Below are 12,013 nucleotides of genomic sequence, written 5' to 3' on the forward strand. Positions count from 1 at the left end.
ACAAAATAATCTCCAATAATAAAAATAATACAAAATAATCTCCAATAATAGTCTTCAACAATATCCATCTACCAATAAACTATAAAACAATAATCCAAAGAATAATATCCAACAAAATTTCACAATATCCAGCAATAATATGTTGTTACTTTTGTTTAATAATTAAAGTTTAATAAATTCATTTTCCATTGTTAAGGAGATGCCGTACCAAATCTGTACTTCCTTACACCCACCTTACGCTCGTAGCTCCACAGACGCTTTCACGTCAGATTCATTGTCGTGGCTGAACTCTTTACAGCAGGTCCTGAGTGATGAGCCATAACGTTAATAACCGTGTAATAAGTCTACAGTTGAAATGCTTGAACGGACGAGGGAGGCAGGGCAGTGTGTGTGTAAAACTGCCATACGGTCAGTGTTTTGTGTTTATTCAAATAGCAGAATGTCTACAGAGCACACAGAGACTATGGCAAGCGTTCACACATTAAAACAAAGCACTGATAAATTTGAGTGTATTTGAGTACATCTGAGTACATTTCATCCAAAGCTAAGATTTACAGGATCACTGAGCATGATCACAGAGCAGCAGGACAGAACAGGACAGGACCTTGCCCATAGTGGCTATTGGACAGGACTAGAAGACAGTGAAAGGCATCTCTACACATGCACATACAGTGAGGTAACACACACATGCAGTTGTGATAAGATAATTTGACAGTAGGCAGATTAGAAGGGTAATAGTAGGTGAACCAGGCTGGCCCATTTTGGTCACATGATCAACCACCAAGAATCCCAGTTGGCCAATCCATGTTCTCCCACGCTGCATACTTCAGCCATGTGGCAACATGCCTTTCAATTTCCTGCATTGAAAAAAATATAAAGCACATGTTAAGTGTTTGTGCAGAAGGAATGAGAGAGAGAGTGAGAAAGATTGAGAAAAAGAGTGAGAGTGAGAGAGTGATAAAGAGAATGAGAAAGATTGACAGTAAGAGAGAGTGAGAAAGTGAGAGGGAGAAGAGTGGTGTTAGCTCAGTGTGGCTTCTCAACCAAACTACTCCAGTAATCCATCATTATATTTGCACGTGTCACTACTGTTTCCTCGTACAATCAATTTGTTTTCAGGCCTCCGTCTCTCTCCCTCCATCTCTCTCCCTCCGTCTCTCTCCCTCCGTCCCTCTCCTCCATCTCTCTCCCTCCGTCCTTCTCCTCCGTCCCTCTCCCCCTCCATCTCTCTCCTCCGTCTCTCTCCCTCCATCTCTCTCCCTCCGTCTTTCTCCCTCCGTCTCTCTCCTCCATCTCTCTCCCCCGTCTCTCTCCCTCTCTCTTACCTTCCTGGCCTGATGCAGGGACAGTCTGTCTCCAGGACGCGTGGGATTCATGTCCGCACAGTGAGCAGTACCGTTAATGACCACAGCCCTGTCTCTGTCCACGCTGCCGTCATTCCGCACCACGCTCAGCTCCATCCAAGGGTCAATGTCACCTAATGGTCAGAGTGTCATGGTCAAGCAGCAGAAAGGTGGAGCTCTCACACTACTCACTCAACCACATCCCTCAATGCTCAACACTAACCCCCAAGACTAAGCATCCATACCAAATACACCACAAAACACTGAACACACAATACTAAATACCCAACATTTAACCAAAACACCTAACTCACAACACTATCCCCGCCACTAACCCCTAAATTAATTACACCATACTAAACCCCTAACACTCAATGTCCAACATTAAAGCAAGCACAAAATAAACCCCAAACACTAAACCCCTAACACTGAAAGCTCAACACTAACTACCCAAACCGCCAAACAATAAACCCCCCACAACACTAAACCCCAATACTGAATACCCCGCACTAAACCACAATACTAAACCCCAACATTAAATACACTACACTAAACCCCAATACTAAACCCCAACATCAAACCCCAACACTGAATACCCTGCACTAAACCCCAACTGAATACCGTACACTAAACCCCAACATTGAATACCTTACACTAAACCCCAAAACTGAATACCCTACACTAAACCCCAACATTGAATACCTTACACTAAACCCCAAAACTGAATACCCTACACTAAACCCCAACATCGAATACCCTGCACTATACCCCAACAGTAAACCCCAACACTGAATACCCTGCACTAAACCACAACACTAAACCCCAACATTAAATACCCTGCACTAAATCCCAACACGATAGCCTTGCTTCAAATCTGTTTCAGACATGATTCAGCATCTGTCCAGTTACATTATGACATTTATCTGACACTTTTATCCAAAGCGACTTACAATTATGACTGAACACATCTTGAGTAATTGAGGGTTAAGGGTCTTGTTCAGGGGACCAAAAGTGACAACTTGGCAGTGATGGGACTTAAACTGACAAACATCTGATTACTATTTGAGTACCTTAACCACTAAGACACCACTTCTGTTACACCAGAGTTACAGAAGAGAACCGTGAGATTAGTGGGAAATCTCATAATACCCATAAGTCATTTCATTTGTACCTGGATAATATATTTGTCTTATTAGCTCTACTGCTGTTTCCTAGGTTATGAGCCCACATGTGCAGTGCTGCTGTACTGTGTTCACCATTGACATAGAGCACACGCTGGCTGTGGGGCTCATCTCCTCCATAGTACTGGTTGGTAAAGGCGATGTTCATGGAAAGGGTGTGCTGAGGGAGCCCGAACAGCAGGCGGCAGAGCTGAGTCTGAGTCTGCAGAGTCAGCATGCGTGAGAAAGGGCAGCTTGTGTCTTCACATGTCTGATCTGCTCATCACACACACACACACACGCACGCACACGCACACACACACACACACACACACACACACACACACACACACATTGCAAAGTTTACAAACATACAACAAAAGCCCTCTACTCAAGATGTTTCCAAAGCATCAGGACTAGTTGACTTGTTTACAGTCACACACAGTTATTGAGAGAACTGTTTGGTGTCTTAAAGAACTATATGAAGTTTGTTTGTGTGTGTGTGTGTGTTTGTGTTTGTGTGTGTGTGTGTGTGTGTGTGTGTGTGTGTGTGTGTGTGTGTGTGTGTGTGTGTGTGTGTGTGTGTGTGCAGGTCTACATTAGTGCTTAAAAAATAAACAAGTGTAAAGTCACCTATACGTACAGAAGCCGAACTCCGTGCAGGTTTGGTAGAACCACTGTCTATACCCAGATCTGCTATCTGTTGTTTTATTGAGGGTTAGGACGGTCTGCCTGTGAGAGACGTCTAAACATGGCTCTTTCTCCAGTGTGCGATAAACCTGCGCACACACAAGCACATGCACAAGCACACACACACACACACACACACACACAAGCACAACAAAAACACTGGGATTTCCTATGAGTATTATGAGCATCTTAACCCTGGAAGAGGGTCCATAATCTGACATGGTTTACTCCCTGAAATAACTCTCAACATAGCTGGTGGGACAATTTAAAAGTAAATAAAAAATAAAAACAAAATGCTTTATGACACCTGGACTTGTGAATTCAAGCCCTACTGCATCTTTAGGAAGCGATTAGAGATCCATGGTGCCACCTGCCTTTTTGTTTGGGTAAATTCTGTGAACTCTTCCCCTGTTCTGAATGTTGGCCTGATATATAATTATACTGAATTAATGAAATAATTCACAGAGAGATGAGCAGTTACCAATACACAATAGTTATAACAAACCCTTAATTATAGAATTAAATAGCTGGTCATCTCAGCTAATCACATGGCAACATGGTGACCCTAACAGAATCTGCTCACTTTCTCAGTAACATCTTTACAGTACTGTTTCCAGTAAACTGGAAAACCAAAGTGCTAGACAGAGTGACTAGTGATCTGAAAAATCAGACAGACCTCTGTTCGCTTAGCCTATTATTTTTAATATTCAGAATGACTACAAAGAAAGAGGTTGTTTATAGTGTAAATATGATCTGATTAAAAGTTTTCTGAATAAATTAAATTACTTAATGCCAGTGATTTAGCATAAAACCAGATGTTTTGGAGTGAAGTCAGATAATTCAATTATAGATTATGCCAAGAGATGTAGGTGGCGCTACAGACAACCCTGTTCTTTGTACTATGAAAATGTATGAAAAAGATTTCTGATCAAAACTGGCTGCCTGTGTCCAGAGTGTATTTGTGCATTACTGTCAGCTGATGAAGAGTATACTGAGTTACTCGGAGCTGATACACTGTGTGTGTGTGTGTGTGTGTGTGTGTGTGTGTGTGTGTGTGTGTGTGTGTGTGTGTGTGTGTGTGTGCTGATATACTCTGAGTTACCCAGTAGTTGCTACACACAAGTCAGTCCTCATTTTCAGAAGGGTAAAAACAGTGAATAGTGATCCAGGGCACGATCATGGGCTGGAGCACCGTAGTGAGGATGGCTGAGAACCAAACCTACTGCAGGACATCTAGTGTCCTCACCTCCACCAGTTTAACCAGTCTGGAGTAGGCTTCCTCGTCCTGCACTCCAGCTTCGTCCTGATTGGTCATCAGGTCGCAGAGACGGGCAATGGTCAGGGACACGCCCTCTTCGTTGTACTGGACGCTCCCCATAAAGATGTCAGCCAGGCTCTGCATGAGCTCGGCCTGATCCTCGGGACTTGTGGGCGGTTCACAGCATGCAAAGTCCGTCCCCACCTTCGCCACATTGCCCCCCTGCAGAACGGCCTCCACGGCCCTGAAGCCCTCCCAGATGTTGTTCAAACACTGAGCGAGAAGGGCAACACACACAGACGCGAGTACACAGTAATGCACTTACATACGTGTGCACACAGACACAGGCGTGGTGTTCTTACCTTCTCAGAACCTCCCACCCTCTCATCCATAAGACTGCGTCCCACCACCTGCAGACGGAAGAGACACACTGAAAAACATCGCTGTAACTACAGTCTCCATGAAACTCCACGAATGCATTAAACATTCAGAGTTTCACAGCAAGAAGCGCACAGGATAATAATGCGGCCAGAAACAGGATTACAATGCTATGACATGCTATAACATGCTATACCACACTATGACATGTTATACCACATTATAACACACTAGAACATGGTGTAACAAACTATGACACGCTATACCACACTGTAACACGCTATAACACACAATAACACACTATAACACATTAAAACATGGTGTAACACACTAGAACAGGGTGTAACACTCTATGACACACTATACCACACTGACATGCTATAACACATTATAACACACCAGAACACTGTAACACAATATAACCCATTATAACACACTAGAACAAGGTGTAACACACTGTAACACGCTATACCACGCTATGACATGCTATAACACATTATAGCACACTAGAACATGGTGTAACACACTGTGACATGCTATAACACAGCAGAACACATTATAACACAGTAGAACATGGTGTAACACTGTAACACTCTATAACATATTATAACACACTATAACATGCTATTTTAATACACTTACTTTGTTATAAGCAGAAAAATCCAATTCAGCCCGTACAGGTGCAGAAGACGCCACAGCCCCATAGATGAGGTGTGGGAACTACAACATCCAGAGAACATCATGCAAACCACACCATGTTAGCTAGTCCTTCACATTATTTATTTATTGTTAGTCATGTCAGCATGTTTGGGGACATAATGCATTCTAGGGGATTTCCTGCTGCAGAGGTTAAAGGGCACGGGTGCACAGACCTTTCCCCTAAGCCAGGCCGACAGTGCGCCAGCATACGACCCCCCAAAACTGATCCAGGTGTTCCGGCGGCTGAGGTTATACTTCTGCTTGATGTAGCGCTGGAATGCAGCAAGGTCTGAGAGTCTGGGGGACAGGGAGACAGGGAGATAGGGAGACAGGGAGAGAGGGAGACATGAGACAGGGAGAGAGGGAGCGAGGGAGACAGGGAGTGAGAGAGATGTGAACCTTGTAGCGTGCGAGTGTGCGTGTGCTGACTGGGTACACTCACGCCTGCTGGCTGGAGAGGTGCTGCAGGTTGCGGGTTTCCAGAGCCCCTGAGTGGATGCTGGTGCCGTAGAAACGGTGCTCCAGAGCAACCAGCAGCGCGCCATGTTCCTCCGCCATCGCCACGTGGTGTCCTGAAGTGCGGCAGGACACTCACATTGAATCTGAATCACAAACTGAGCATGCAAAGAATTAGGTGTGCCTGCCTCAAACCTCACAGGCCACCGTGCATGGCCAGCTAATCTGATACAGAATATATTCATATATATTTTCTAATAATTGTACAATAAATATAATTCATAGTAAATAATATCCAGGTTGAGGACATTTGTATTATAAAATAAAGAATCAGTACCTGCCAGTACACTGAGCTCAGACAGAGGGCCTTCACCTTCGATGTAGAGGAACACGGGGCCGCGGGCTGGCTCCCAGAACTGCTCGTTCAGAAAAAACCTCTAACACACAGACAAGCAGAGCAGTCTGAACACTAGAGTGTTTTAGTCACGAGGATAGCTCGTGCGTTGTGGCGTGTTCGGGGGGGGGGGGGGGGGGGTTTGCGTGGATTAAGCTTTTGCTCAAAGTTTCCGAATTTTGGACCTGTGGGAACGTTTCCGTGTTTTGAGCACTAAAATGGTCGAGCGGCTGGTGGACGTGACCCTCCTTGTGAAGAGCGGCGGCGGCGCGTGGGCCCTTCCCCGCGCGCATCATCAGGTGTTGCTTAGCTTTCTGCTGTCGGACGTCACGCACACGCTCTTTCGTTTTCCAGAGCACTCGACCTAAAACGCATGTGCACGGCTCTGTTAGTGTTGGGCTTGGCACGCACATAAAATGCTTTTAGATGTTAGTAAGACCTGCGACTGGCCTGCTCCAATTAGGGACCTTCTGGAAGAAGCTCGGGAAGAAACCCAGTGAAGATGGCGCGTGTGTGTGTAGTTTCTATTTTGATTCTTTACAAGTTTTAGCTTTCGGAGTTCATTACGTGTATCAGGACTTTACAACACCATGTATGTCTTCTCTCGCTCTTTCTCTCTCTCTCACACACACGTTTGCGTGTGAGACTTTGTAACAATTTAATCAACTTATTTTGGCAAAGAAATCTTACCTGAAGAGACCAAGTCCATAAGAAGGATCATCACTACCCACCGAATCACGGACGGCGTCATGAATACCGACGGCTCGTGTAAGCGGTTACCGAAATTAAACGTGAATGCTTTTTCTCCCGTCGCCTCGGCACTTCTCCATACACACCCAAACAATAAATGCGCACGAGAAGTCGGAGGTCCGGGTGTCCGTTTCGCACGTGCACTATTTAAAGCCCTGTGCCCTTCACCTGCTGCACAGGAGCCTTAACTCACATAAACGGAAGAAGCCACGATACACAGAATTTAAAACTACGACGCTTACATGATACCCATGCGGTACTATCTGATTATATTACAGGCGATAGATAGCTCCTTTTTCCACAAACATAAGGCAAATACATTTTCAGTTAGTCAACAATACATCCAAGGAAGATGAGTTTATATTTTATTTTGAACATGAACACTATGTCCAAGGTAGCTTAATGCACAAGTTTAATGCCAAAATTAGATGAAACAAATGAACACACAAATGCTTTTGACTCGTTAGAATCAGGCAAGTTCCGCTGCCTTTAGTGTCAGGACAGCGTCTAAGGCTGCTGCACACACCCAGTCCCAGCTATCGCTTCAGGTAGTTCGTTATTCATTTAAAAGACCTACAGCTCTCATTTCAGCACTAGGCCAGACATTGCAAAACACTTTTGGGAAGTCCATACAGTCTGAGGAGTTCCTTTTATGTCCAGCTAGTTCAACGATTTCTGAGCAGCAGGAGACACAGAAGAGGACAGGTTTGGGTCCGGGGATGCTACGGCAGCCTGGTTATGTGTGTCTCCTCCTCACAGTTTGGAGAAGGGCACATCTTTAGGACCCTTCTTCTCCAGGGCTGCCTGGGCGGACTTCATAAGGTCGTGGGTTTGCAGCATGCTCATGTTCCATGTGGCCTGGAGACACACACACGCAGGATGAGACAGGACAGACAAGATGAGAGTGAAGTCAGCTGAACTGAAAACTGCACAGGACATAGGTTCTGTGCTGAGATTATCACGGTTTGTAGTTCTACCACACGTGAAGGTGGGTGTGCATGGTGCTACTGTGGTTCTCAGCAGTGTTGTTTGAAGAAGCCCCACCATAAATTGGAGGCCCTCTGCCACACTGTGATCCCTGGAGTACAGCAGGTTGATTTTGGTTCCCTGGACGGCCACGGGGCTCCGGGCTGCAATCTCTCCTGCTACCTCAAAAGCTCCGGCCATGAGAGCCTCTTTGTCCGGGAACACACGGCTGTGGACGTGAGGGAGAACACACTTATACTTGTATTTAAATTTTCAAAGCTGGGAATATCCACCGCAGTACGCAACATTACCTGACCAAGCCAGAGCTCTTGGCTTCATCTGAGTACATCTTCCTAGCAGTCAGGGCCAGCTCATTCACCAAGCTGATGTAAAGGAACAAAGCAATATTAGGACCTCTGACATCAACTTTTGATTTCACATTAGGCTTTACGTGACTAAATCTTACCTGCGACTGCCAATTACTTTAGGCAGACGCTGCAAAGTTCCCACATCTGCCGCCAGGCCAATGTCCACTTCCTGAATGACACACACCAGAATTTATCACATTCCAATATCCACACATTCCAACAGCAATAGAATTGCACCCCCTTGTGGTTAGACTCCTGTGAAACACACTTTCGGAACTGAGGAGGCAGGTGGCAAATTGATCAGTTGGAAAGTACTGACCTGGGGTCATTTTAACTAATGACTAGTATGTGGAAGAAAGTGCTGATCCAGGACCAGTAATTAAAAGAAAAAAAAAAGTCACATTTGGATATAGTCAGGCTCAAGTGGAAACATCTTAAACAGGAAGTGTTCATACCTTCACCTGAAACCAGGCATCCTGCGTACAGAAACGAATGTCACAGGCTGTGATCAGATCCACTCCTGACAGAGACACAGAGACAGAGAGAGAGAGAGAGAGAGAGATTCATAGTGCATTTTTGTACTCTGCAGCACTTCTTTAAATAAAAAACAGACACTTAAACCCAGACCTACAAAACACCAGCACACGTGTGGTGGTTAGTGCTGAGTAAATATGGCTGACAGTACAGCAATTCTGAAACTTAACTTACAAATGAGACAACTGACAAATGTTTTTACCATCAGCACATAACTGATGTTTGTATTCCAAGCAACATTCATTAAAATATAAACCCTTTACTTCAACCACACAATAACAGTAATATGTTACATGAAACTGCTGATACAGGATTGTGGTATCAGCAGCTATACGAAGGAGTGGCAGAACCTGAGACCTTAGAGAAACTGCGGCTCTAGAAAAGTTGAGTGTGTGTGTGTGTGTCAGATTGTGTGCTGTGCATGTGCAGTACTGGTTCTTCGTCCCAGTGAACAGACCTGCTCCCACACACGCTCCATGCACGGCCGCTACCACAGGCTTCGGACACTGCACGCACCACACACACACAGGAAAGAACACAGTTCAGTTATACAAAACACTTAATCCACCATCCAAGATGCCACCCCTGAGTCACTGACTGTGTTGGCAGGTTGGCAGTACTGGACAAAGCCATGATCACACTTTCTAATAAAAGCGTCATTTTAATCTGAAGACAAAATTCAGTTTGAGTGTAATAAAGAGGAAGTAATAACTGCTGTTATTGCAGGAGTCACATCACCCCAACCGGAGCACTTGTGACAGGAGATACATGACAAGAGGGGGTAACCCTAACAGGGGAACCTTTTCAATGACTGAGAAGGTCTCCTGGTACTTGGCCACGATGCGGCGGAGGTACCACGATATCCTGGCTGTGTCGGAGCCCTTAGGCTGCAGCAGGTCCCCAGCCATGTTCATCAGGTCGATCCCTACACACAACGCTTCCGTTCAGACTCTGTGAACCGCCTGGCCTCAGACACCATAGCACAATTAAACCCAATTCTGAAAACATGCTAACTGCTAATAGTATATGTGAGGGCTTCAGAGTGTCATGACGTCACCCAACATTTCAGACCCTGAATTTCATGTCCACACAACGCTCCCTGAACTGAATTAGCAAATCCATTACTGCAGCCTGAATGTATTAGTCATTTCTGTGTTCAAGTCCAAGTCTACACCACTAGGTGGTGCTGTGCATAATATTTTGCAAAATGTAACTGGGTTGAAGACTGCAGACGTGTTGTGACTGTTCTATGTAAAAGTCTGAAGAACAGATGCAGCATTCTGCCATGACAATTATTAGCTGAGGTCCTACTGCAAAATGGCAAGTGACAGCTTTGGTGTTCTCTCCAGTAGTGCAGTAAGAGACGTAGAGTTGCTTTACCCGCGGTAAAAAGTTTCCCAGCCCCTGAGAAAACCACCACACGACACTCTGGGTCTTCAGCAATCTGGTTAAAGCAATCAACCATTTCACTGCAGAAAGGAAAACTGTTACATAACTTGCAGCAAAGGCCTCAAAACACAAATACAATTACACATATCCTGAGATCTCCTTGTCTGCACACTATGAATGAAGGGAAATCTAACGGCTTATATTTATAACTCAACTTTCCCTTTTTTTAGTTGGACGATGGGGAAAATACCTCCAGAAAGCCTTATTCATGGCGTTGCGTTTCTCTGGGCGGTGCAACTCCACGTGCGTGATGTGATTGGCTGGACGGCTGATTGACAGGGTGGTAAACGGTGGGACGGGGCCTCCTGGTGACGACATGGCTCGAACGGTGTTCACGGTAGGGAGCCACAGAGACCTGCCTGATCAAAGCCCGTCAACAGCTCACTGCACTGCACATCTTCATCGACAAAACACATGTTTAAAGTCACGTTTGAGAAGAAAAGAGAAACGTTTAGGCTAATTCCAACACACATGCGTACGTAAAAGCTACCCTAACGACTAACAGACTCCACGAGCCTCGTCACGGTTCCGGGTCTGACACCCCACTACGAAACGGTGACCGGAGGAAATGAGTGCGTGAGAGAGAGAGAATTAAAACCACAAGTCATAACCTTAACCTCTGACCTTTCACCTACTGTGCGCGAACCTTGTTACTGCGGTTGCGATAACGAGGCGATAAATATTCCCTCAGAAAGTTAGCTAACATAGACGAAATATTCCCTCAGAAAGTTAGCTAACATAGACGAAATATTCCCTCTAACAGTGTTCGCTAGCTAATATAGACGAAATATTCCCCCCAGAAACAGTTAGCTAGCTAATATAGACGAAATATTCCCTCAGAAACAAAGTTAGCTAATATACGTTTATCTGGGTACAAGGGTAATATAATAAAAGTATCGCCAGGACCCTTGGCGCTCCGTCCACGCGCCAAGATCTGTCTGGGTTAACGTTAGCTCGCGTTAGCCACGTAAACTACACAGAATGACGGAAAACTACCGGTGTGGTTAAACGCCCTCGAGCTCCTTACCCCCCGCGAGCGCAGGTCTGATAACGTTCATCTCGTAGTTTCAGACTGATAGACACGCGCGTTAGTGGCGATAAGAAAAGTTCGAGGCGAGTTCACGCGGCAGGTCACGCGTGCTGTAGCGGGACTCAACCGTAACCGTGACGTCAGGTGGCAGGTGCCTTATTTTATGACGCGAGGTCACCGACTCTTAAAGAAATCTGATTTTAAATGTATCTATAATTACGTCATTCTTACGTCTGATCGTACAGGAGATGGGAAGGGACAAACATGTCTGGCTACTGCAACTTTACGACAGATGGCGAACTAAAATCTGGAAGAAAACCCTGCCAGGCGCTACTGTAGAGTACACGACTGTCTGGCCATCTGGGGATTATTCCAGAAAGCGGGTTTGTCATCTAACCCCGACCATTCCAAAACCGGGCTCGGCATAAATGTAGATTAGTGTTGATTAGTTTAGATTCTATTAGGGTAGATTAATTTCCACTAGTGTGGATTGGTGTAGATGAGTTTAGTGTGCATTAGTGTAGATTAGTGTGTATTG

The 12,013-nt window shown here is 45.2% G+C and overlaps 2 protein-coding genes across 6 annotated transcripts; both read right to left on the reverse strand.

Annotated features, from left to right (window-relative positions):
- Positions 1-472: 472 nt before the first annotated feature.
- On the reverse strand, positions 473-7,197 carry LOC113584658 (thymus-specific serine protease). The gene is made up of 12 exons (XM_027021715.2): positions 7,069-7,197; positions 6,564-6,742; positions 6,322-6,421; positions 5,971-6,100; positions 5,702-5,825; positions 5,472-5,549; positions 4,814-4,861; positions 4,440-4,724; positions 3,147-3,282; positions 2,600-2,779; positions 1,326-1,477; positions 473-857 (listed from the first exon to the last, which is right to left on the reverse strand). Exons 1-12 carry the CDS (start codon positions 7,127-7,129, stop codon positions 774-776), a joined length of 1,557 nt encoding a protein of 518 aa, XP_026877516.2. The 5' UTR covers positions 7,130-7,197; the 3' UTR covers positions 473-773.
- Positions 7,198-7,476: 279 nt separating this feature from the next.
- ech1 (enoyl CoA hydratase 1, peroxisomal) lies at positions 7,477-11,657 on the reverse strand. Of its 5 annotated transcripts, none has more exons than XM_027021716.2 (10): positions 11,473-11,657; positions 10,636-10,804; positions 10,377-10,480; positions 9,797-9,921; positions 9,454-9,502; positions 8,918-8,982; positions 8,561-8,631; positions 8,406-8,477; positions 8,173-8,323; positions 7,477-7,986 (listed from the first exon to the last, which is right to left on the reverse strand). In XM_027021716.2, exons 1-10 carry the CDS (start codon positions 11,501-11,503, stop codon positions 7,882-7,884), a joined length of 942 nt encoding a protein of 313 aa, XP_026877517.2. In that variant the 5' UTR covers positions 11,504-11,657; the 3' UTR covers positions 7,477-7,881. The 5 variants fall into 5 exon arrangements, with proteins under 5 accessions (XP_026877517.2, XP_026877521.2, XP_026877519.2 ...); XM_027021720.2 differs by having other exon boundaries at positions 10,636-10,800; positions 11,473-11,656; XM_027021718.2 differs by having other exon boundaries at positions 10,636-10,842; positions 11,473-11,656.
- Between the last annotated feature and the right edge of the window lie 356 nt (positions 11,658-12,013).

This window comes from Electrophorus electricus, chromosome 7, assembly GCF_013358815.1.
Source record: "Electrophorus electricus isolate fEleEle1 chromosome 7, fEleEle1.pri, whole genome shotgun sequence".
In the NCBI taxonomy this organism is placed as follows: domain Eukaryota; kingdom Metazoa; phylum Chordata; class Actinopteri; order Gymnotiformes; family Gymnotidae; genus Electrophorus; species Electrophorus electricus.